Source organism: Miniopterus natalensis, chromosome 1, assembly GCF_054644295.1.
Source record: "Miniopterus natalensis isolate mMinNat1 chromosome 1, mMinNat1.hap1, whole genome shotgun sequence".
Classification (NCBI taxonomy): domain Eukaryota; kingdom Metazoa; phylum Chordata; class Mammalia; order Chiroptera; family Miniopteridae; genus Miniopterus; species Miniopterus natalensis.
The window spans coordinates 129,399,866-129,425,453 of NC_142081.1; the positions used below are offsets into that span (position 1 = coordinate 129,399,866).

Consider the following 25,588-nt stretch of genomic DNA (forward strand, 5'->3'; position numbering starts at 1 on the left):
AGAAAGAAGTAAAGAATTACATGCCAAACTCTCCCAAATTGAAGATTATTTCTTCTATGAAAAAAAGACCTACTTCTCCCCCAAATGGTTGGACCATGATTTCACAGATCATTGAAAAATACTGTGTTTTAATCCCAACAGAAAACCAAACCATTGATGACAGAATTCTCTGTGAAGTCTACCATTATTTCTCGCTATGCCTTCACTACGGTTACCTGTAGAATGCTGAATAGAGCTTCTGAGGACCAAGAAATCGAATTTCTGATGCAGATTCCAGCCGCAGCTTTCATCACCAACTTCACTATGTAGGTGGCACGGGTCAGAGACCCTGGAATGAAGTTTTTTGTGTTTTTTTTTAATATATCTTTATTGATTTCAGAGAGAGGAAGGGAGGGGAAGAGAGAGAGATAGAAACATCAATGATGAGAGAGTCATTGATCGGCTGCCTCCTGCGCTCCTCCTACTGGGGATGGAGCCCTTAACCCAGGCATGTGCCCTGACTGAGAATTGAACCTCAATCTCCTGGATCCTAGGTCGATGCTCAACCGCTGAGCCACGCCTGGCTGGGCTGGAATGAAGATTTTTATGCAGGGTGGCCAGCGTGAGCCTGAGATGATGTGTGGTTCACAGCCTTGTGGCTGTGAGAATGCATTTCCCAGTGGATGGTACATGCAGAAGGCTGACTCCTTCCCTCCCTCCCTCCCTCCCTCCCTCCCTCCCTCCCTCCCTCCCTCCCTCCCTCCCTCCCTCCCTCCCTCCCTCCCTCTCTTCCTGATCCCTTCTCCCCATTCCTTTCTTCCTTCTTTCCATGACTTCTTCTTTTCCTCTCTTTCTCCCCTTTTCTCCAGCAAATGAGTACCCACTCTGGGCCAGGCCCCCTTTCAAGTCATTGTACACTTTTCTGAAAAAAAAAAAAAAAAAAAAAAAAAAAAAAGACAATGCTGCTCTGCTCCAGAAATTTTGTAATAATAATAATAACTAAACAAATTAAGTAAACAAATCAATAAATGAGATAATTGCAGACAGTAGCAAATGCTATAAAGATGGCAAACAGAATTGGGAGGGGCTTGTTTAGGTAGGGAAGTCAGGAAGGTGGCTCAGAAAGGGCAATGTTTAAGTGGAGTTACGAATGACGAGGCAGCATGCGACCTTGGCTATGTTAGGTATATTTCTTCTTTTCCCAGTGGATGGTAAAGATATGCAAAAGAGAGGAGGTGTTTGGTTTGAATTTGGGGCCTGGGCAAGATTCAAGAAATCAGATCACCTGATTTCTCCCTGAAGAATCAATCATAGAGGCACCTCGGGTTGGGTCCTACCGTTTGTACCTGTTGAAAATTGCCCTAGAATGACACGAATGATCCAAGGGTAGTGCCCCGGTTTGGAATGCAGCTTCTGCAGATCCAAGAGGCAAATAAAAATATTTTCTACTGTTGTCATGGTTATGAGATCCATGTTTGCATTTGCCTTGCAAGCTGCTAACACGGCTGTCTCTTATCTTCAGGTTAATTGGAGACAACGTATATCAGGGAGAAATTACAGAGAGAGAAAAGAAAAATGGTGATAAGGTAAAAGAGAAAAGAAATAAAACCACAGAAGATACTGGGTAAGTGCGGTTTAATTAAGGAATTAAAAATTCACTTTAGCGAAGTGTCACATCTTCTGCCTCTTTGCCTAGCCATCTTGACCTCTTTCCTTCTTTTAAGCATTTATTTTCTTTTTAGTTTTTAATCTCAATAATTAAAATCTACCTGGTTAACAGCATAGTAGGTAAGGATTTATAGCAAAACAGAACATTTTAGCAGCCCCACTTCCTGGAAACATCCACTTCTAATATTTCTGTAGTTTTTTGTTGTTATCCCCCTAACTCTAAATATTATGATAGTCTTGGTTTTTACAAACTTTTTGACAAAAATCAGTAGTATCCATTGATTCTCTGTTGTGAAATCACAGGATTCAGCATAATTACATTGCTTCCATTCTCTGCATTCCAAATTTTTACATTATTATTTCTTCTTAGTTAACCATCTTAGACTAGCCCTACGATCTCCTGCACTTTACCCTGCCTTTCTGTTTTCATTCCCATCTTTTCTGACCTAATCATTTACTTTTGCATTGTCAGAGTTACTAACATTTAAATTCTGATGTCACAATATTTGTGTTTTTTTTTTTTTTTTTAAGTTTTTGTTGATTTTTAGAAAGAAGGGAAGGGAGAGGGATGGAGAGATAGACACATCGATGAGAGAGAAACATTGATTGGTTGCCTCCTGCACACCCCCTGCTGGGGATCAAGCCTGCAACCCAGGCATGTGCCCTGCCAGGGGACCTCTTGCTTCTTGGTTCATGGATCAGCACTCAACCTCAGCGCCATATCAGTCAGGCTGTGTTTTTTGTTTTTTCTATTAACTAAATCTAAACATTGGAAACGAAGAAATAGCATTTGTTTTTTGATGACATATAAATAACATTAACTGCAGAGCCATCTAGTATACTAAGATTCTGTTTCCTTCTCTACCAGCCCGTTTGGAGAAAAATGATCATAATATCTAGATAAAACGAGATAAACATGTAAACCTGCTTTTTGTTCATTAATAAAAGGACAGAGTTTTGAGAAAGCTTGTTCTTTAAAATCATAGACTGTCAGAAACTTTGCTGTTGGAAATCCTGTTAGTGAGAATGGAACGTGTGAGTCATGGGTTCACTTTGGTACATAGATTCAGAAAAGGGTCTGTCCGAAACAGAAGTCCACAGTCATTTTAATTTTGTAGCTCCTAAGGACAAAGAACCTTGAGTTTGCTTCTCAGTTCAGGCTGATAGTAAATGCTTTACACTGCTTTTCTTTGAGCTTCCAAACTCTGCTTTGTTTAACTTTACCTACATTCCACCCTTCCCAATCCTATAATAACCTTGTGTTCTCCTTTGTTTGTCAAGGTGCTCCATGATGCTTCTGGTATGTCATCTCCCCTGCTGCAGCAGGTTATTAAAATTTAACTTAAAAACATGCACACACACACACACACACACACACACACACACACACAAAACATCCTGTATCTTTTTATTGAATTTATTGGGGGTAACACTGGTTAACAAAATTATACTGGTTTTAATTGCATAGTTCTACAACATATCATCTGTATAGTGTGTGTTCACCACCCCAAGTGGTCTTTATCAGATGGGCTTTATCAGAATTAGCTTTTCCTATAACTCATAAGTTGTTCAAAATCATGCCAGAGTTTAGTTTAATTGGATCACAACATATTCATTTTTGTTTTTTTCCTGGAGTTTCTAATTGATTTTCTGATGAGATAAAACTTATTTTTGTCACAGTCTACATCTAGCAAGACACATAACTCATTTGAAATGGTGACTAAATGGACAGCTATGACCAAGTTTCTGCAAGCAGTGACATCCATGTCATTGTCAATAGCAACTGGAAGGCATCATTAATTGGGAGACAGCCTGATTTCTGAGCTATTAAACATGAAACAATAGGTGTCTCCAGACCATGGAAGACTGTCATTGCTTTGCAGCCTTGTCACATATGTTTATGTTGGGATATCTTTTAGTTTTCATCTGGGTTGGTTTCATCACTTCTTGTATTCCATGTTTTCCTCTTTTTATGATTTTCACCTGAACTTTGCTGGGGAATATTCTGAAGTAACTTCCTCAGAATGGGTGCATAAGAGGCAAACTTTCTGAGACTTTGATTAAAGTGTTGACTGTGTCTGGAATTTAAGATTAATTTACCATTTGATCTTCGAAGACATTGCTCCAGTGCCTCACGACATCCAGTATTACTGAAGATGCATTTAATGTGGTCTAATACCATTCCTTTTATTTGTTTTCTCTACCTGATATTCTGAAATTTTACAATAATGGGTTTAAAGGTCAATATTTTTTATTCATTCTGCTCAGCTCTCAACAAAACTTTTCCATTTTAACACTTGTGGTCTTCTCAGCTCTGGGAAAGAGGACTGTAGGAAGCCCATCATCTTAGTCATTCATTCATTTGTATATAAACTTGGAGTTCTCCTTGCATTTGGTCCCCCTTCTCACTTTCATCTTGTGGTGTCCTGCTCAATCAGAGCGTGGCGTCTCTCTGAGATTCTGCAGATGGTTTTTTCTCTACTTTGCTGCAGTCCCTTCCTACACCGTCTGAGCTGTAGAGTTCTTACTCTATTAAATTCCCCAAGTCTTGCAGAAATATTTTGAAATGTCCTACCCACTGATGGTTTCCCCTACCACTCTTACTCCTCTACTCTCTCTGTTATGGTCAGTCTACCATCTTAAATCAGAGAACTCTCACTCCAAGTACTGAAAGCATTTAAAATGATTTGTATTTTTTTACGCAATGCAATCCTTTACTTTTTACCCTTTCCTTAAACACATCCATTAAACTTTACCAAGGTGTAAAAACCTCATAATTTAGTTAAAGTTATGTACAATGTCTGGTTTATTTGGCCATCCCTGCAAAGAAGAGAATGCAATTCACATCTAAACCCCAAACCCCTCTTTTCTAGCCGTTCACCTGTTTCGGTGTCCCCTCTGCCTCTTTGGCTTCCTGAACCTGACTCAGGGAGAGGTAGGAGAGTTCGGAAGTGCTTGAATTCTCTACTCTTGAGTATCCTTTCAACCTTTTCAACCTTCCTCTAGTTCAGGCCTTTACTTCGCCTCCCAATACTAATTTCTGCTTTTAATCTCCAAGGACCGTTATACAGAGTTTGGTCAGTGTTCCAAGGGGGCTTGAGGGAGCCAGGCTTTCTCCGACCCTCTGTCACTTTTCCTTACAGGGAGAAGGGGACTGAAACGTTCAGGGCCTCCTTAGTCATTCCCAGCAAGGACAAAGCTGTCTTCCTCCTGAGTTACGAAGAGCTCTTGCAGAGGCGGCTTGGGAAGTACGAGCATATCATCAGCGTGCGGCCCCAGCAGCTGGTGGGGAGGCTGACAGTGGAAGTGAATATTCTGGAGAGTTCTGGCATCCCGTCGCTGGAGGTGCTGCCTCTCCACAACAGTAGGCAAAAGGGCAGCGGGAGGGCAGAAGGTGAGTGGTGCCTGCTGGATCGGCTCAGATCTTCTGGGGTAACTCAGAGCTGGGTGTTGGCTTTAGAGAAATCTATGGAACAGATGGCACCTCCTCAACAAAGGCTCTGAGTGTTTTCGAGAATCTGAACGATTGCAACTAAACAAAGACAGTGCCCTGTACAATTTTTTTTTTTTTAAAGCCAGAGTTTATCAAGAGATTTTTAAATGTTTGAATTATTTGACACAGTAATCTCAGTTCTGGGAACCTAACCTAGGTGAGACACCTAAAATATTGGAAATGTTATGTGCATGGGATACCTGACAAAGTGGGGGGTCCTCTTCCCCACTAGGTGCTGCTGAATGTGAAGTCTTTGCGATATCCAGAGAAAAGGAATTTTCTGAGGCTTGCACAGGAGGATGCTACATAGTAGAAAGCTTTATTTTCATGGAATTACATCCCTGAGTTTCCAAAGTCCCATTTCCCTTAGTCCAACCGTAGAGGAAGTGTAGCTGGGGTTTCAGTATGGCTAAAATGAGACTCACTGCCCAGAGTTTCCATTCCATTTTGGAGCCAGGTCCAGCACGGCATCAGGCTAATTGCAGTCCATTAATCCATTGCATTTGGGGGTCCACATGGGTGTGGGCCACTCAGGAGAATGCCTGGAAGCCACGCATAAACCATGAGCCAAGTGTGCCAAGAGGAACTAAGAGAGTGAACTTCTTTGTTCAGGGGATTATATATCCTAAATTTCCATGTGTTTGCAGTGGCCACGCCCATTCTGGCCAATCATCTCTGTTCCCAGCTGTGATTGACAGGCAAGTACCTCCCCTATGTCATCCAGCTTTACTGGGCATGCCTCTATTTTTCCTTTGTCCAGTCCCCTTCCCCCAGTGTTTTGCAGGGAACATGCCTATAATGTTTGGCCTTCCCTTTGCTCCTTTCCTGTTATTAATAACTAGTTTATTACAACAATATCACATGAACCTGTTTGATGATATTTGTAGTAGCAAAATCATTCCATTATCCTAAATATTCAGCCATACAGACATCATTAGTACAATATGGTTATAAACATGATTCAGCATATTACAGGAGAAAAAGGACAGTTATAATGGTAAATATGATAACTTTGTTAAATATAAATTTGACAAAAGACTAGAAAGTTATATAAAATACTCATTTTATACCAAGGGTGAGGGAATATGGAGTCATTTTCTAAAAAATCTGTTTTAAAACTCATAGTTTATATTGAATAATCACTTGTGTTAGGCCTTAATCTATACCAGTAAGGCTTGGACAGATGGGTCTAAAAATTGCACCAGAATGAGAATGACGAGATTTCAGATCATTGTGACACTGAGGTCAGAGAAATGCTAAGTGATAAGTGAACATGCGGAATCTTAATTCAACCCCTGTGATTGCCAGGAGAGTGGCCCAAGAAGTCTTCTTGTGCAAGAATATTTGGGAATGAGATTAGAAGGAGACTGGACAAATGACTTGACAAGTGGAATAAGAGAATGCTGTGATTTAATATAATGTGAAAATAATCCAGAAAGGACTTCTCTACATGAGAAGCACTTTACCCTCCAACGCTGGAGTGTCTCCTGGTCTGTAGGGAACTCAGGTCTTTTGTGATGTGTTGACTCCAAACATTGAGTTTGATCCTCTCAATGTAGATCTAATTGAAATTTTAAAATATTGTCAAGGTATCTGACATTCAAAAATGTCAATATGCCAATCTTATGTCATATAGGTGGCCATGTGTATGGTTAATGGATTCTAGTTGTTATTAACTATAACCTTGAAAAAAAATTGCCTAGACCCTGCAAGACTCAGCTTGCACATCTGCATACCAGGGGTGCTAACCTTCTCATAGGGTCACTGGAAGTGTTAGTGCGTGCGAAGTGCCTGGCCCAGAGTCAGAGCTTGATAATTATTAAGTATTGTCATTATCGGTATCATCTTACATTTACTTTTTTTTTCTTCGCAAATCTTACCACCCTTGTTAGATCGTAAGTATGACTTTGAAGGCAGGTTTTTTGAAGGCATATATATATATATATATATATATATGCCTTCAAAAAATATATATATTTATACACACACACATTAATAGCAAAGAATGTTCTTAAATTGCATTTCTTCCTAATCATGATTTGTAGGGATATTTTCCTATGTACAACTGTGTGAAGGAGCTATGTTTCCAGGGGGAAGATTCTTTGAGAGTTTGTAAGATCTCAGAGAGGGATAGCTGTGTCCGGGCCCCCGGGAGGCAATTCTGAGGGTCCTGCTGCAGTAATGAGGTGTGTGTGTGCTTTGTCTAATTTCCAGAACCACTGAGACTCTGCAGAGATGTGTGCAAGTGTGGTGTGCGTGTTAATGTTTGGAGAGTATGAATCACAGTTGTTGGCCTGAAAAGTTGCTTACTGTTTACAGTCATGGCCTGAGAGAATCTCAGAGGAATTTTTCCAGACCATTGATCTCTTGGGACCTGTTTATTTTTAAGAAAATTGTTTTCCTAGCTCTTTGTAGCAGAGCAGATCTTTTCCCTCCAGAGCGCGGAGGTTTCACAGGCATTTTCCCGGACCAGGTGCAGAGGATGGCCTGCCTTTTTGTTCCTCACTCCCATCTTTCAGAGCTCAGCTGTTATTGTTTCTGCAAAATGGCAGCCTAAGCAGGAGAGGCACAGATGTTGTGATTTTTGTCTGGACACTTGCATGCTTCCAAAAGAAATCCAGGGTAGAGATCAAACTAGGCTTGGCATTGCACCAGCGTGAGCTGTCACCGCGTGAATGTGGACCCCAGCCAGTGCATTCCTCTCACGGAGTTGGCTGTGTTCAGAAGTCAGACTTCTGGAATTTCTCTAAGCAAATCTCAGACCACTGGACCTATTTTCATCTTTAGGGAAGCAATTCTAGATAAGGATGGCTGTGTGCTAGATACGACACTTGGTACTTTGCTTGTATCATCTCATTCAACCTTAGTTTATAACAACCCTCTTAGGGAGCTTTTGTAAAATACTGAGAGTATGAATTCAAATTCCCAGTCTTTCCCTAGTTATATAAAAATACAAAAAAAGGCTAAAAGCAGTATCACTTATCTTTACCTCAGTTTACTTTCCTGGTGTGTCAAGATTGGGCCCATGGCTATTGTATTGTAAATGAATGGGCTCCTTCTCAATCTATAAGCAAATTCTGTGAGGTGTAATTTGGAAGCCAAAATGTTATACTTTCTGGATTAAAATGTTAACTCATGTACTCAGGACTCACGTAACTCCTGGTTCAGAATCTAAAAGATGACAAGCTAGTGTACAGTGAAAGACAAGACTCCCCTCCTGCCCCCCACCTCGGTTCCTCTCCCTTAAAATATTTTGATGATTTATGGGATCAATGGAAAGAGTGTTTGAAATTCATACTTTCCTAGAACATCCTTGGGCCGTGTTATCATCTGAAGGCATATACCGAGATAGATACTCCATCTGTGTGATTGGTTCAAGGCCGGTTATTTCACTTTTTATGTTAAATCTCAAGCTTCTTATTGTCCCATGGCCCCTAAATTACTGCCATTTTCATGATTACAAGTATTTTTTTTGACAGAAAATTTTCATTTGTGATAAGATCCCTGATGGATAGGAGTGAAACAAAATAAGAAATAAGGTACCTTGCCTGTTTTATTCCCTTTTGCTTTACATCAGTGACTCAAACTTGGCTATTTCTTTATAGTCACTTGGAGAGATTTAAAAAAAAGAAATATAGACTACTGAATCCTACGTTAAACACTTGAATTAGAATTTATTAGGGTGAGGCTTAGGTACTGTATTTTGGGGTATGAGAGTCTATGAATTTATATGAGAAATTAAGACTTTATAGAGAGAAACTATATGAGTGCCTTTAACATATTAATTTATTTGTAAAGCTAAAGAATAATGCTGAATACTTTTCCTACCACTAAACAGGTATGGTACTATGACTTTCATAGTTTATTATTTATATTCTTTGCTTTTTTTAAGCACAGTTTTATTAAGGTTCAGTTTACATAGCTTAAAATGTACCCATGTTAGGTGTTCAATTCATTGATTTTTAGTACAGTTGTACAGTTGTGTAACCATCATCACAATCCAATTTTAGAACATTTCTATTACCCGACAACGATCCTTGTTATGTCTTTGCAGTCATTCCCCGCTCCCACCCCGGCCCCAGGCAACAGCACTAATCCACTTTCTGAATCTAAAGGTTTCTAATAGCTCTATTTTTAAAAGCACCCCAGGTATTCTGATGCGCAGTAGATGTTGGGAACCCTTACTTTGGACTTCTCAGCAGAATTTAGGGACACCCTAAACTATGCCAGGATCTTCCCCTACAGAAGCATCTTTTAAAGAAGATTATTTCTTTAATTCCATGGGCCCTCAGAATACTGACTTTTGATTCTTATTAAAATGTGTATCATTCCTCTTTTCTACCATGTTTTTACTATTGGATACAACATAGGCCAACATAGAATTACTCACACAGTTGGTGGGAAGTAACCTTGTCACATATCCAACTTCTGCTCATCAACATTGAAACTTTAGATGGAAAAGGTTCAACAGACCATCTCAATGGAGCTAGTGCAATCTTCTAACAGTCTCAAGCTCATTAAACTAGGTATCCCATCCTCTTTTGGAAAAGACAAACATGATTATTCAGTGCATTATGGTGTCAAAAGAACTCCTGTGCTTTCCTCAGTTCCCACCATGGCTTCCTGAACCTGCGGGAATTGTTCTCCTGCTCTTCCCACTCTTCTCCCCACCATTGCGAGAGAGGATGCTCCTACCTCTCAAAGCCTGGCTTAGTGTTTGCCTTCATCCTGGCTTTTTCGTACAGCCCAACTTTTTGTTTTCAAGTGTTATTTGGCTTAGTTCCTACCCCTTGGATCCCTGAGACTTTTCCTGGGCTGCTGACTTGGTTTCCAAGCCTCCCAGCTAGAGCTTTTAAGAAATCTCAGATCTTCATCTCTTTCAGAACTGAAGGACCCAGGGGATGTCACCCTAATTTGACATTGAAAGTAAATTTTAGTTTCAGGAATGAGGAGACTTCCATAACTGTTGTCATGTTCTATCAGTGTCTGCTTCATCACTGAAGGGTGCTCCACACTCAAGAACACAGAAGACAAAGAGTGTCAGCTTGGCTCTTAAGAAAAAAAAAAATTCTAAAAAGACAGCTTACAGAGTGGGAGAAAATATTTGCAAATTATATATCTGATAAAAGTCTAGTGTCCAGAATATATAAAAAATTCTTATAACTCAAACAAAAAAGATATAAACAACCCAATTAAAATATGGGCAAAGGAATTGAATAGACATTTCTCCAAAGTAGATATACAAATGACCAACAAGCATATGGAAAGATATTCAGGGCCATTAGTCATTAAGGAAGTGCCAATCAAAACCACAATGAAATCCGACTTCACACTCATTAGGATGGCTATAATAATAAAGAAACAAATGGAAAATGAGTTTTAACAAAACTGTGGAGAAATCAGGACTCTAGTACATTGCTGGTGGGAGTGTAAACTGTTGTAACCACTGTGGAAAACAGTTTGATGGTTCCTTAAAAAGTTAGACATAGATTTACCATATGACCTAGCAATTTCTCTTAGTATATATGCAAAAGAATTGAAAACAGGTACTTAAATACTTGTACATGAATGGTCATAGAAACACTATTTACAATGGTCAAAAGGTGCAAGCATTCCAAATCCATCAGTAAATGAATGAACAAACAAATAGTGGTATATCCATTCAATGGAATATTAGTCATCCATACAAAGGAATAAAGTACTGATACTTGCTACAACATGGATGAATGTTGGAAACACTATGCTAAGTGAAAGAAACCAGACTCAAAAGGTCACATACATATTTATGATTCCACTGATATGAAATGTTCAGAATGGATAAACCCATAGAGAGGGAAAGCAGATTGGTGATGGCCAAGGCCTGGGAGAGGAAGGAATGGACAGTGACTGCTAATGATTACAGTGTTTTCTTTGGGAGTGATGAATATGTTTTAGAACTGGATTGAGGTGGTTGCACGACATTGTGAATATACAAAATGCCACTGAATTGTACACTTTCAGGTAGTTAATTTTATGTTATGTGAATTTTACCTCAAAACATACAATGAAAAAACTTACATTTTAGGCTGTTAGACTCCCACTTCTTCAAGTGCGCTGGAAGTAATGTTTGCTATGCTCTCCAACAGTAAGCTATGCGTTCTTCTACATGCCCAGGATGGCAAATAATACGACTAGGTGGAACTTAACCTATGGTTTATTTTTTAATCATATCACTCCTATGTAAGCTTCCTATACAATGCTGACCTTCAGATAATACTAAATACAGAGGAAGCTTAATTGGAAAGAAGAGAAACGCGTGAAATACAGTTTCATTACCTTTTATATTAGAAGATGAGGTTGGTGACACTGAAGCTGTCTTTGAGAATAGGTTAACGACCAGCCACAGTCCTGCAAGATCCAGTCACCTCTGATGGGAGACTAGCACAATGTCTTGTATTTCAGCAGATACCCAAGAAAGAGTCAACTTGAATCTGTTTTAAAATCATATGTTTTTCTTTGTTTAGTCTATTAACCTCATAACTCTGCCTTTTTTGGTGAAAGTTTTTAAGGATTGTACTGTAGGCACCTAGCATGGTCCCTTGCCATAGAATGGGTGCTCACTAAGTATCTATAAAATGAACTTGGGAATAATACCTGCTGGCAATGGAAATGCTGTTAGGTTTTCAACACTTCCTGGTTTAAGTTGGTTAATGTTGCCAGATCTTGGGTGTAGATCATATTTTGTTGTGAAGGAGGGATTAGAAGACAGAATTTGGTTCCAGAAATAGTTACAAAAATCTAGAGCTCATCTTCCTTCCAGGACTGCTAGATAAACTATAGGATGCTCAGTTAAATTTGAATTTCAAATAAACAAACAACATGTCCCATGCAATATCTGTGACATACTTACACTAAAAAAAAAAATAAAAAATCATTTCTTGTTTATCTGAAATTCAAATTTAAATGAGCATCTTGTCTTTTTATTTGCTAAACCTGGCAGCTCTACCTTATTAAAGGGCTGCATTGAGACTGACCGGTCACCCCAGTTCCACTTCCCTGATGCTCTGTTCTCCCCTGGACCCGCTGTCCATGCTGCAGCTGGAAGGGCATGGCCCGGTTTGGCCTCAGTACATTTGCCAGAAAACAATCTGATTGTTATGTGAGGGTTTCCAGCATTGTTCAGTGCAGAAATTATTCAGGTATGAATCATTTGGCTCCATAGATGGTTTTGTTTTGTTTTTAATGCTGACATGAGAACCCATTTTATATTATTTGTTCTAACATTGGCCATAGTTCTGTCAGGACCAGCTGTGAGCAGGATGGCCCAGCGACACCCAGAAGGGTGGCCTTCTCTCTTTAACTTGACATTGGTGAGCAGCCTACTCTTCTCCGGGAGACCTCTCTTTGTTTCTTCCTTTTTCTTGCTGTCTTAGTTGGGTGTGTGAGGTGAGATGTTGTCTGGGCCTATGACACTGTCCACCATAGCTGTGGCTGAAACCAGGCATGGGTCCAGGGCATGTGACATAGGTTACCCAAAGCATCTACCATACCCACTAAAATACTTTTTAGATAATCTCTTCAAGGGGCTCTTCTATTCATCTGCCCAACTACATGTCAATGTGTTGAGTCATCTCCATGTTAAATATTCAACAAGCTTGTCTTGAGTTCTCACCATGTTCCTGGCACTGTGCTAAGTACTTGGACCCTAAACATATCAAAGATGTTGTCACTGTCCTTGAAGAACTTAGGGTAGGCAATTTTTAAAATTAAAAAAGTTTTTAATTTTGGTAAAAAAACACAACTTACAACTTTAATTTGTAATTTTAAATTTACAATCTTAATTTTTTTTAACTTTTTAATTTTTTAAAAGTTTTTAAGTTATAATTTACACTCAATATTATTTTGTATTAGTTTCAGTTTTACAGCACAGTGGTGAGACAATCATATACTTTATTGCAAAGTGTTCCTCCTGATATTTCCAGTACCCAATGGGTACCATTCAAAGTTATTACGATATTATTGACTATATTTCCCTATGCTGTACTTTACGTCCCCATGACTGTTTCGTAACTTCCAATCTGTACTTCTCAGTCCCTTTTCCTCCATCTTAACCATTGCTGAGTGTACAATTTAGTAGTGTTTATTCACATTGTTGTGTACCCAATCTTCAGAACTTTTTCATCTTCCCAAACTGAAACTCTATATCCATTCAACAACAACTCCCCAATCCCCTTTCCCCTGGCCCCTGGCAACCACCATTCTACTCTCTCTCTGAGTCTGACTACTCTAAGAACCTCATATAAGTGGAATCAGATAGTATTTGTCTTTTTGTTGAATGGCTTATTTCACTTAGCATAATGTCCCCAAGGTTTATCCATATTGTGGTGTATGACAGAATTTCCTTCCTTTTTATGGCTGAATAACATTCCATGGTATGTATAGACCATACTTTGTTCATCCATTTATCTGTTGAAAAACACTTGAGTTGTTTCCACTTCTTGGCTATTGTGAATAGTGTTACTATGAACACGGTGTATAAGATTTCTAAAATCATGCTTTTAATTCTATTGGGTATATAACCAAAAAATGGCTTTGCTGGATCACATGATAGTTTTATTTTTAACTTTTTGAGGAATTGCCGTACTGTTTTCCATATCGCTGTAACATTTTACATTTATAACAGTGCGCAAAGTTTCCAGTTTTTCCACATCCTCGCCAACAACTTATTATTTTCTGGGTTTTTAAAATAGTAACCACTCTCATAGGCATGTAAAGTTTGCAATTTTGAATAATAAAAAGAGAAAACTCTGTGTAAGTTTGACTCTGTGACACCCAGGTTTTCATTACATCCCCATCACTTTTTCTTTTAATACTCTGCTCATTTGCGTCTTTATTGCTACCGTCAAAGGGTAGTTGCCCAATTTTTAAGTTGTGTTTTTTTTTAATTCTCATCTGAGAATATTTTTTTCCATTGCTTTTCAGAGAGAGTGGAAGGGAGGGAGAAAGAGAAGGAGGGAGGAAGAAAGAGAGAGAGAGAGAGAGAGAGAAACATTGATTGGTTGCCTCCTGCGTGCACCCTGACTAGGGCGGCGGATAGAGCCTGCAACCGAGGTATGTGCGCTTGGCTGGAATTGAACCTGGGACCCTTCGGTCTGTTGGGCGATGCTCTAATCACGGAGCCAAACAGGCTAGGGCTATTCACAGTATTTTTGACAGCTGTATATTTAAGAAACCTCCCCACTGGAGCCCAGGTGAGCAGGTTACATAAACAAACATAGACAATTTAGTTTTTTTTCCAAGGGGAAATGAGCAGGCAGTGTTTGTTTGGAAATCCTTTTGTAAAAATCACCAGGTGTTGGCTGCTTTCTTCCAACTGTAGGCCACCCCAAGGCCCACAGGAAACAGAGGCCAGGAAATCCCTCTGTCAGTTGACTCAAAGGGGCGTAGCTTCCAGCTGATGTCCTTGTGTGGGGTCTTTGCTCCTAAATCCTGTCACTTTAAGACACTTTTACATAGCAGTTAGCTTCCTTTTATCCCCATGTGGTTGTCTAGAAAGAGATTGTTTACTTGTCAATAACATCCATGTTCCAGGATGAAACTAAGGACATGCGTTGTGTTCTCTTCACCATTTACAAAAAACCTATGAAGTGCCTCCTCACTACAAGATAGAATCGACGGGAGGAATGTTTAATAACACTTGTATGCATGCTTCTTAACTTTGTGTTGACTCCTTAGAGAATCTGGTGAAAGCTATGGATACTCTCTCCAAAAAAAATAAACATGTATGCCTTCATGCAAGTTCTGTATATAATTTCAGGGGGCTCTTGGGAAGCTACTGACTGCATTATACTTCATAAAGATTGTTCTCTATATAAACATTCTTAAATTCCTGTTATGAAGGTTTATTATGATGTGCCTTTTTCTCCCTCCCAATAATGATTTGTTTTTACTAAGCTCACAGTGGTGTAGAGAAGCCTGTTATGGGAAAGTATAAATTGTATGTTACCAAAGAGTATTTTAAACTCATGAGTTGTCTTTCATCCTAGACAGAGAGGACAAGAAGCTCCTTTTGAAGGGGAAGGGGCTAGGGGCTAATATGTGCTGAGCACCTACTGTGTGCCAAATGCTGAGCTCAGTTCCTTACGTGATCTCACTTAATTCTAACAATGATTCTACAATGCGATCCACTCCAATCTGATGGATGTGGACCTGAGGCTTAGAGATAGTAAGTCAGTCATTTTGAGTCTGTCACACTCTGAAGTGCACTTTTCTTCAGTATTATGTGGCTTCTAAAATAACATATATCTTATTAAGAAATACGGGGCTTTAGACAGGAAGAGAGCATCATAGGGATGCAGGTGACCTGAGAAGCAGGGAAGTGTGGATGGAGAAAAAGCCATTCGTGAATCTCCCCGGGGACACACCGGAGGCGGTTGTGTGTCACTGAAGGTTGTCGTGCACAGACCACTGATGCCTGGATTAAAATAGGAAGATGACATTAGAAGGCTCAGCCTCCTTCGGTTCAGAGCACCTGCCACACTCCTGCCCCCCACCAAGTGGGGAGAAACGGAAGCAAACCAACAGGAGGAACAGATATGTGGGTTCTCATTAGAGAAGTAGGTCAGATTCCCACTCTTCTGGTCTGTTCCCAACGTCTTCCCTCGCATTCTTCATTATCTTCAGAACATGTCCCATGGCTGCCATGGGCCCTGCTGATAAAGTTCATTGTTCTTATGAACTGTTTTGTGGGGGTCAGCAAAGTGAGTCCCAATTCACAGTAAGGAAAAACCGAGTAGTCTTACTCTGCTTTGGGATTTTGGTCAGTAACAGTGGGGAGCCTATATTAACCTCATTGATTAAAAGATTTATTTCCTCCTTTAATAAAAAGAGGATTTTGTTTTCTAGAGAGATTACTCTGGAATATTTCCTAGGCAGCTTTTTTGGTTTTGTTTTTTTTTTTGAATAGGGAGTGGAATATTCACTGGGTCACATTGACTGGTACTTAATGGGTGGAAGTCAGCCTCAGGAGCTAGGCCTTTCGGTGAGTGACCAAATTGGGAATCAACCCACAGTTTGGGCACATAAAATAAGCCCATTTAGAGGAATCTCATGAATTTTCATCATGAGCTAGCAAACATCAGGGGTCAATAGGAAACCAAAATAATAATACCCTATCCTTTCTCATGGCTTATATCAAAGAGCCTAGTCAAATGAATTATGAAGAGAGAAATTATACTTTTTAATACTCAATGCCTCTATTCAACCACGAGTGGCATTAATTCAGGGTGGTTGTAAAGAGCATTTCAATGAGAGAGATTTGAAACAGGAAAAAGTAGGTACATGCTAACAGTATAAAGTGTCAAATCTAATTACAGGAATTTACAATGTTAGTGCCGCCCAATTACAAACATCAAAAGCACGTGACCATTGTCTCTGTGCAGGAACCGGAATCACCTGGAAAACTTGCTAAAATACAGCTTTCTGAGTCCCACCTCCAGAGTTTCTGATTCAGAGTTTCTAGGAGGGCCCAAGCATTTGTGTTTCCAGCAAGTTCCCAGGTGACACTGATGCTGCTGGTCCAAGATCACATGGTCAGAACGGCTTGGCACCATCCCTGCAGGTGACTGAGACACCCAGGGTTGCCTCCAATACTTATAAAGAACTGAAGTGTGAAAGTGGCTTCTGCCAACAGGACATCTTTCTTAGAGCTTTTGCTGATGCTGCAGGAAAAATGCTTCCAGGTAACTATCCCTAGTGTGAGTTCTGCCAGCTGGGATTATTCTGAATGCACATAATCTGTTCTGCTCTCCAACTCCCAATGACTTAAAATTTTTTAAAAGTTAGAGAATACATAGAATTATATATACCTTATGTGTATAGCTTGATGAATTTTTACATATGTATGTACCCTTATAACTACTTCCAGGCCAAGACATAGAGTATTTCCACCATCCCAAAAGGCTCCCCTATACTCTTTCCCAGTCAGTCCTCACCTCCTGCCCCCCCAAAAGGTAACCACTATTGTACTCCAATTGCCATGGATCAGTTGTGCTGCTCTTCAACTTCATGTGAATGGAAGCATGGAGAATATACACTCTTTTTTATGTTATGTTTTACTCAAAATGACTGTGAGACAACCATGTTGTAAATAGCAGTAGTTCTTTCCTTTTTGTTGCCTGTAGTATCCCAAGTTTGACATGTTGTATTGTTGTACATTTAACTCCCTGGCTCTTCTAATTTTTATATATTTTAGGTTCATAATATTAGGTAGCATGACTGCTTACTATGTATCAGAATGGCTCTACGTACATTACATCACTTAATCTTTCCAATAGTGTGAGTTTGGTAGACCATTAATCCATTTTATAGAGGAGATATCCCAGGCTCAGTAGCTTGCCCAAGGCCCCATAGATAATAAGAGGTAGAGCCACTATCAGATGCAGGTCCTTCTCTTTCATTCACGACCCTGAGTTCTTGCTAGTGTATTGTCATGCCTCTCACTCTTGGTGCTTTACGAATAATCACCAATGAAATGAAAGATGAACTCCGGAGAACAAGCAAGTTTCCTGCTGTTTCAAGGACCTTTCTGTTTTCAGCCTCTTTCCTTCCTCCTGTCTGCTGGTTCTGAGGCAGCGTCAACCGGGCTGGTGAGTTGGAGGCTGGCGTTCATCGATGCGCCGTCGAGACTTCCCCAACTCCTTCACACGAGCGGATCTGCGGGGAGCGTGTCATCTTCCATACAGCTGCTTTCTACAGGAATGAGCTTCCCTGTTTGCTAGCTCCCCGGTCACTCCCAAAATTTCTGCCCTTGATCAGTGCAGATAATAAAAGACTCAGTTTTGCTCTGTGGCTCCTGTTAAGGTTATACCTAAGTTGTTTCTGAAAAATAATTGTCTGTGCTGTTGAAGGAAATGTTTAAACTTCCTTTGATTTTACTGTCTTAATAACACTTTAGCAGAAGGAAGTTTATTCTTAAATACAAGTTACCATGGGTAAATTATTCCTCGTTTCCTTTTTTCATTTTGCTAAGGATGGAAAATTGCTGGTCAGCTTACTCCATAGTATCAACTTGAATAGATTTAAAAAAATAATCGGATGCTTTGCTGCAGTCTTCAGCCTGGTCTTTGTTCAGTATCTGGATAAAAAGTCTCCACGTACATTGATGTTTATGAATTCTCTTATTTTCATATTCTTTGTTGTGTAAACAGATCTCAAAAATTTGGATTTCTGTTGCTAAGTATATAAACATGGTGGTGTTTGGATTTGTAAAAGTGGGTAGCCTGTGAAATGATTTTTTGTTTTCTAACAGGAGATAAAGGTCAGGAGTAAAACATGGGGTGGCTTTGTTGAATATCATTTCACTAACTTTTCTTAAATCACGTAAAATACATTTATCTGTTTATCTTTCTGGAATTCTAATTTATATGCTAAGATTTGTGCTGGCTTTGGGAAAGTGGGTTAAGCTTTGGGAAAGGTTTTCTTTTCTCGGTTTGTTTTTAAGAGCCATATACTTTCTGGACAAACAGTATGGTAGGGCAACCAAATGACTGATGGGGGAAAGGTGTTCTCTATGGAAGAATTCCATATGGAAGTAATGATAGGGTCAGAAACCACCCATTTGCAACTCTAAGGAAATAGCGAATTTAGACCAACGTTATCAGCAATCGATAAAACTATCAAGTTAAAGATCAACAAGGAACTTCATTATGGGTGATCAGATTGGCAATACCAGAACCCACCATCAATCTCCCCACAAGTAGATATTATGTACTTTCTGATGTGATAAAGTAGGAAGTACTCAGCTCACCGAAGAAGTGTTCTTGCAGATAGCATTGAACCTGAGTCTAACCAAGCCTTCAGCTCTTCCTACCAGAACACAAAGAGATACAGGGGATTGAGCTGTGGTTCTCTGCCTGGACTGCACGTGAGGCTCACATGGGGAATTTTAAAATCCTGATGCCCAGGCTGTGTTCCAGGCCAATTAAATCTTGGCCTGGGCATCAGTATTTTTTTCTAGCTCCCCTAGATGTTACAGTGCAAACCAAGGTAGGAAACCAGGGAAAGAGAGGAGCAAGTTAAAAGACAGGAGGAGAAAACAATCACGAAATGCGAATGTGAGAAACTTGGTAAGACGAATGAACAGTGTTTTCCAACACATATATGTAGTAGTAGGAAAAAGGTGGGGGTGGGTGACACTTATAGATTAAAAGAGACTTAAGAAATGTAAACCAAATGTGATTGTTTTGATCGATTCTAGCAAACCCACCATTCCAAGACACTTTCTAAAGAATCAGGAAAATTTAAATACAGAATGATATCAACCATAATAAGGCATTGACCATTAATTTTGTTACTGTGATAATGGTTTTATGGTTATGCTAAAAAAGTTTCTTATAGTTTGAGATTCATACTAAAGTATTTATGGATGAAATACAATGTCTGGAATTTGTTTTTAAAATAGTTTAGCCAAAAGTGATGAGGTGATGTATAAAAACAGATACCAAAAATTTGTAAAAAGTTGATAATTATTTAAGTTGGGTGATGAGTCCATGGGGGTTCATTTTACTATGTTCTCTACTCTTGTGTGTTTAAAAAATTCCCATAAGAAAAGATTAAAAAGGAGGCATAAAGGTGAACTATATGAAAGCATATCTCATGCACTGTGATACATTATCAGTATGAAGTGTAGGAAGTCCATATGGAAATAAACCCACAATAAAATGAAATCTAACCCTCTGTGTTGCTGCAAAACAGTTCTTTCCCCCCCCTGAAAATATTTGTATATTCAGCTTTTAATTATGTTTATATCTTGCATGCAGATGATGCTGGGCCACCTCCTTCTACTGTTATCAACCAAAATGAAACTTTTGCCAAAGTCATTTTTAAGCCTAGCGTCGTACAACAAGCCAGGATTGCCCAGAATGGCGTTTTGGGTGATTTCATCATTAGATATGATGTCAATAGGGAACAGAACATTGGGGACGTCCAGGTAAGGGGTTTGGGATTGCTATTTCACGTTTGTTGCTTGACACTTTTAGTTAGACTCAGAACTGGAGATTCCAATGCTTACCTAAGGGAGAGAGAACCTTCTGATTCTTAGGAAATGTGTTTTAACCCCAAATGTGTCTCCAGGGAGACCAGTGGTATTCCCTGGCTGGAGGCTGAGGGCACTATTTCCTGCTTCAGTAATCTGGAGAGCAAATGAAACCCACAGTTTTCCCTGTGGTGTGTTAGATGGCATTATCATTTTAGTTCTTCAATTTTAATTAAAAGAATTTGGTCCCTGGCTCATTTCCCTTTAGGTTTTATTGCTCCAGAGACAGGATGGGAATAGTAAAATGTGTTAAAGTGCACCCAGAGTGTAGACAACCTCCTTGACATCTCAATTTGTAAGATGCATGGTAAAAAACCAGATATGATGAAGGAAGGAAGATTCTCAAGGGGCAAAGGGCAGAGGGGATGGATAATTTAAATTGAGTTAGTCAACAAAATTTTGAGGGATGATTTTATTCTTATGCAGATTAAATATTAGCAATTCGTTCTTTAGGAGGGATCAGAACAATAAGTACTTTTGCTGTGGGTATGGAATCTGACCGAGACCCTGTTTCACGCTATCTTTGAAGTTTAGAAGTTCCATGGACTGACCATTTTAGTTTTCTACCTATTCTGGGTACTACCGTTTCCCTTCCTTTTCCTTCCACCAGGTTCTAAATGGCTATTTTGTGCACTACTTTGCCCCCAAAGACCTTCCTCCTTTACCCAAGAATGTGGTATTTGTGCTTGACAGCAGCGCCTCCATGGTAGGAACCAAACTCCGGCAGGTGAGTGAGTGCCAAATGCCCATTTTTCCCTCTGTCGCTTTTGCCAGGGACAGTGTTGTGGATAAAATTCAACTGATGCCACATGCCTGCTTTCCCGCCCAGCTGTTGCTGCCCATAGGGGACATTCCTGGCCCCATTCAGTTAACCCACTGACATAAGCTATCCTTTCAACATGGTGGCCTCAGGGGGCAGGGGCCATGCTGCAGAAACGCCTGGTGACAAAAGGGGCTGGCAGGGCGGCTCCTGGGAGTGAGACGGGGCCGCGCTGAGAGCTGCCCTCCCGCACCGCTGTCGGCGGAACACTTCCGTTCAGCAATGACGTCCTTTGAGAACGATGGAATAGATTCACTGGCAGCCCCCTTGGCCCATTCTTAGAACAAAGGTCTTGTATTTTAATAATTTAGGATTGATAATCTCACAGTATTTAGGATGAGTCTTAAAATTCTAGGGATGGGAGGCACCAAGGGGACAAGTAGTCTATACTGAAAATTTTAATTATTTTGAAAATACAACTATTTACTTTCTTTGCTTTTTGTTTGTTTGTTTGTTTTACAAACCACTGGAAAAGGCTATTCCTTATCCTATTCTAGTATCCTGAATATCAGATATTTGCATTTATAATATATTTTCAATTCACAGAGCAGAAAACAGAAAGAGCTACTGACTGCTGGACCAACTAATATCTCCACGTTTATCAAACACTTAGAGCTCAGCTTTTCTTTTTTAACTCAATCTATTTTTATCAAATAACAATAAATATAATGAGTAAAATAGTATCTCGAACCTCCTACAAAACTTCTATCCCACCTGTTTCCACTCCTAGGTCACGTGCTACAGGCAGTCGAAACTGACTCTGGCTGATAAGCTATTGTACATTAGTACAACATTATTATTACTCTGTATCTCTATTATTACCTATAAATGGTTTCTCTGGCAATTTATATTTTTAAAATTGTCTAGTATAATATATTGATCTTCTTTTTTATGGTATTTAATTTTTCTTTATCCCAAAATAGTAAAAAATATATTCCAAGATATAAGGATTGGGTTTAACTGTTTTCTTTCAGAGGGTAGCCAAATACAATTCCCAACTAATACAGGAGAAAGATAACCTCACCCTGGCAGTCAACATCTTGTAGTTCTGCAACATTACATTCTTGTACAGAGTTCAGCTCACTGATGCTTCCATTTTTATTGTTTTTCTTTCCTTTCACATCTCTGACTTTCTATCTGGGGTTAGTTTGCCTGAAGAACACTCATTGGTATCTTTTAAAATGTGGACTTACTGATAAAGAATACTGTCAGCATTTGTTTGTCTGGAAATTATTGATTTCACTCTCATTCTTTAAGGATGTTTTTACTGGTATGGAATTCTAGGTTCTCATGATTTCCTTTCAGTCCATTGAAAGTAGGTTCCACTGTCTTCTGTCTTCCATTGCTGATGTTGAAAATTCAAGTATATATAGATATATATATACATATGAAGTCCTGAAGTTCCTAGGACTTCATGAATTTGTGGATTCATGGGGAAATCTTCAGCCATTTTTCTGGGATTGCTTTGTTTTAGCTTTTCCTTCTGGAAGTCCAATGTTAGATTTCTCTCTTCATATCCTCTATGTTTCCCATGCCCTCTTCCATTTATTCCAACTTTTGCCTTTCCGTATTTAATTCCAAACCTATCTTTCAGTTCACAAATTTTTTCCTTGGGTATGTTTGATCTACTGTTAAATTAATCCTTGGAGTTATTAGATGCTTTTTTTTTTTAGTTCTAGAATTTCCATTTGGTTCTTTTTTAAATCTGCTCTGTCACTATTTTGAATGTTCAGTTATTTTTCAAAATTTTTAATAATTAAAAAACATTTTCTCAGGCACAGTAAACATAGTTATTTTGAAGTCTGTATGTTATTATTCCAAACTCCGGAGCTGCTTCAGAGTTGTTTTTATTGCTTCTCATCTTCTCTCCTTTTGTGACTGGCTATCTTTGATAGCACGATGGACGTTATATTTAAAAAATTGTTTGTAGAAATATTTTGAGGCCTAAAATGATCTATGCCTCTAGAGAAACTTTTGCTTTGTTACTGTTGGGCATCTGAGAAAATTATAATCTGGGATTATTTTAGCCTGTTTTCAGGGCTTGAGGTTTTCCTGAGTGGCCCAGATGGCTCAAAGCTAGATCTCACTCCTTACAAAAGCTGGTTTATTTCTGTTTTGCACAAAGTATAGAGGGTTTAACAGAGCACCTATGGACCTCAACTTTGGATTCCTAAACTACTTAATGCTCAGCCTTTCAGATACCTCTTTGGTCTTGACAAACATCCCTTAGTCAAAAGTGGCCTTAAATGCTGAGCCCACCTCTTTATATTTTATCTTCTCCCAGATGTTTTTTCCTACTATTTTGTTAACTCTCTGATACTCTCAAGATTTTTTAAAAAATAGATATTTTGTTTAGTTTTTTTAGTTATTCTCAGTAGGAAATTTTTCTTTGTGGGCACCATTTCCCAAAGTTTTATTCAAGCATAGTAAGGCATTCTTTGTAGTTGATTATTTACTGATGTTTGAGAGGCCTTACAGCCTTTCCATATTTAAGAAGTACTCTAAATTTCTTTGTTGTATATATACCCCAAGTTCTTAAGTGTCATTGTTAGCTAAGTTGTTTTTGTGTTTTTGTTAGCTGGATAATAGACAGTGACAGAAAGAGAATTGTGGCTTCTTTTGAGACCACTGTTGGTCACAGAATACAATGTTAACTAGGTCTTGAATCTGAACCAGTATGATAATTCCCATTTGGATTTTGAGTCAATTAACAGCTACTAAGTAGGTACCATCTACTAGGTTTCCCCATGTATCTCATTGAATTTTGATGCACCTGTAAAGCTTCAGATATTTTTTCTTTAGGGCAACGAGCTTCATGAAGGCAGGGTTTGGGCTTCCTCTGGAAAAAAACAAACATAACTTGATGAAGATATTGATAATTAAAATTACTGCAACCAATCAGAACTTCTTTTACCATCAAATATTTTGTATGTGTTTTTATATTTTTACTTACCATCATATTGTGAATACATCTAACAGTGTTATTTTTTTAAAACCTGATTTTAGTGGCCACAGGTCAGTACCATTTAATAGAAACTTCTATGAGAATGAGAATGTACTATATCTGTGCTATCCAATATGGTAGCCACTAGTCATATGTGACTGTTAGCATCTGAAATGTGACTAATGCAACTGAGAAACTGCATTTTTATATTTTATTTAATTTTAATACATTTGAATTTAAATAGCCACCTGTGGCTGCTAGTTACCATATTGGACAGAAACTAAAGAACATTTACTCAGTTCACCACCATCTTTTCATAGAATTCCTTGATCACATGCCCAATCATTTTCTTAAGTTAGATTCTTAGAACTGGGGCAAAGAATACCTACTCATTTGTGGTTTTAATAAATACTACAAAATCATTTTTTATAAAGGCTATACCAATTTATAACTTTTTAAACTGTTATCAGACAAAGAATTTCAAATGGATTAAACAGTTAAAAGTAATCAATGAATCACACTCCAAAATATGTAAGAAAATATAGGCGTATATTTCACTAACTTTTTGTTTGTTTTTTAAATATATCTTTATTGATTTCAGAGAGAGGAAGGGAGAGGGAGAGAGAGAGAGAAACATCAATGATGAGAGAGTCATTGATCGGCTGCCTCCTGCACGCCCCCGACTGGGGATCGAGCCACTACCCAGGCATGTGCCCTGACCGGGAATCGAACCGCCATCTCCTGTATCATAGGTTGATGCTCAACTGCTGAGCCACACAGGCTGGGCTTAAAAATACTATTTTAATCTTCATATTATCAATAATTAAATAATGTAAATTATTTATGACAATTTCTATACCATGCATTTACAGAACTCAACAAATATTTGCATTATTTCCCAATAAACATTAAAAAACATGAAAATGGTAAAATGCATGGTCGGTTCTACTGCATCTTCACACAAATGCCATTAATCACCCAAAGGCCACGGCAGCTCAAAGGACTCACATCTTTAGGTGCCAAGTCACTTCAGTGTTTAACCTCAAACCCAGTTCCTACCAGTGCACAAGGCCTTCTTCCATTTCTGATGGGAAAACTATGAAGAATTTTCTTACTAAATAACCCCCAGAAAGGTAAATCCTGCCCCAAGTTGTACAGAGAAAATCAATGAACTAAATTGACGTCTCCTAGACTTACCATTAATGATAAAATAATTTGAGTACGTCTTAAAAATATGGCATGGAACATTTTCAACATGCTAGACATTATGCTAAGGGTATTGCATGAATTATTGAATAAAAGGGTATTTAACCTCTATAACAATTTGGTTGTCATCCCCATTTCACTAATGCAAAAACTGAAAGTTTGCAAAGGTAGATAGCTCACTAGTACATGGCAGGGGGAGGCTTCAAAGCCAGGTCTAACTGTCCATAAATCAAACCACAATGCTGTGGTGTGTCAGTGCAAGTCGCAGTGTGATGAAGTGGCACTCTGTATGCAATTACAGATGTGCAAGTGGGTACAGGGTCAGTGCAGTTTGACATTTCCAAACCCAGCTGAGGAGGCTGCATTTCAGAAGGAGGGATTTCCTTGCATTGTGCAAGAGCAGTG

The 25,588-nt window shown here is 39.0% G+C and overlaps 1 protein-coding gene across 1 annotated transcript in view; it reads left to right on the forward strand.

Annotated features, from left to right (window-relative positions):
• The window catches only part of ITIH5 (inter-alpha-trypsin inhibitor heavy chain 5), a 69,535-nt gene that overhangs the window by 16,280 nt on the left and 27,667 nt on the right, over positions 1-25,588 (forward strand). Inside the window, exons 3-7 of the mRNA XM_016219773.2 lie at positions 142-305; positions 1,502-1,603; positions 4,791-5,041; positions 19,939-20,108; positions 20,824-20,940. Coding sequence (XP_016075259.2) covers positions 142-305; positions 1,502-1,603; positions 4,791-5,041; positions 19,939-20,108; positions 20,824-20,940 — 804 coding nt within the window. The remainder of the gene's footprint in view (positions 1-141; positions 306-1,501; positions 1,604-4,790; positions 5,042-19,938; positions 20,109-20,823; positions 20,941-25,588) is intronic.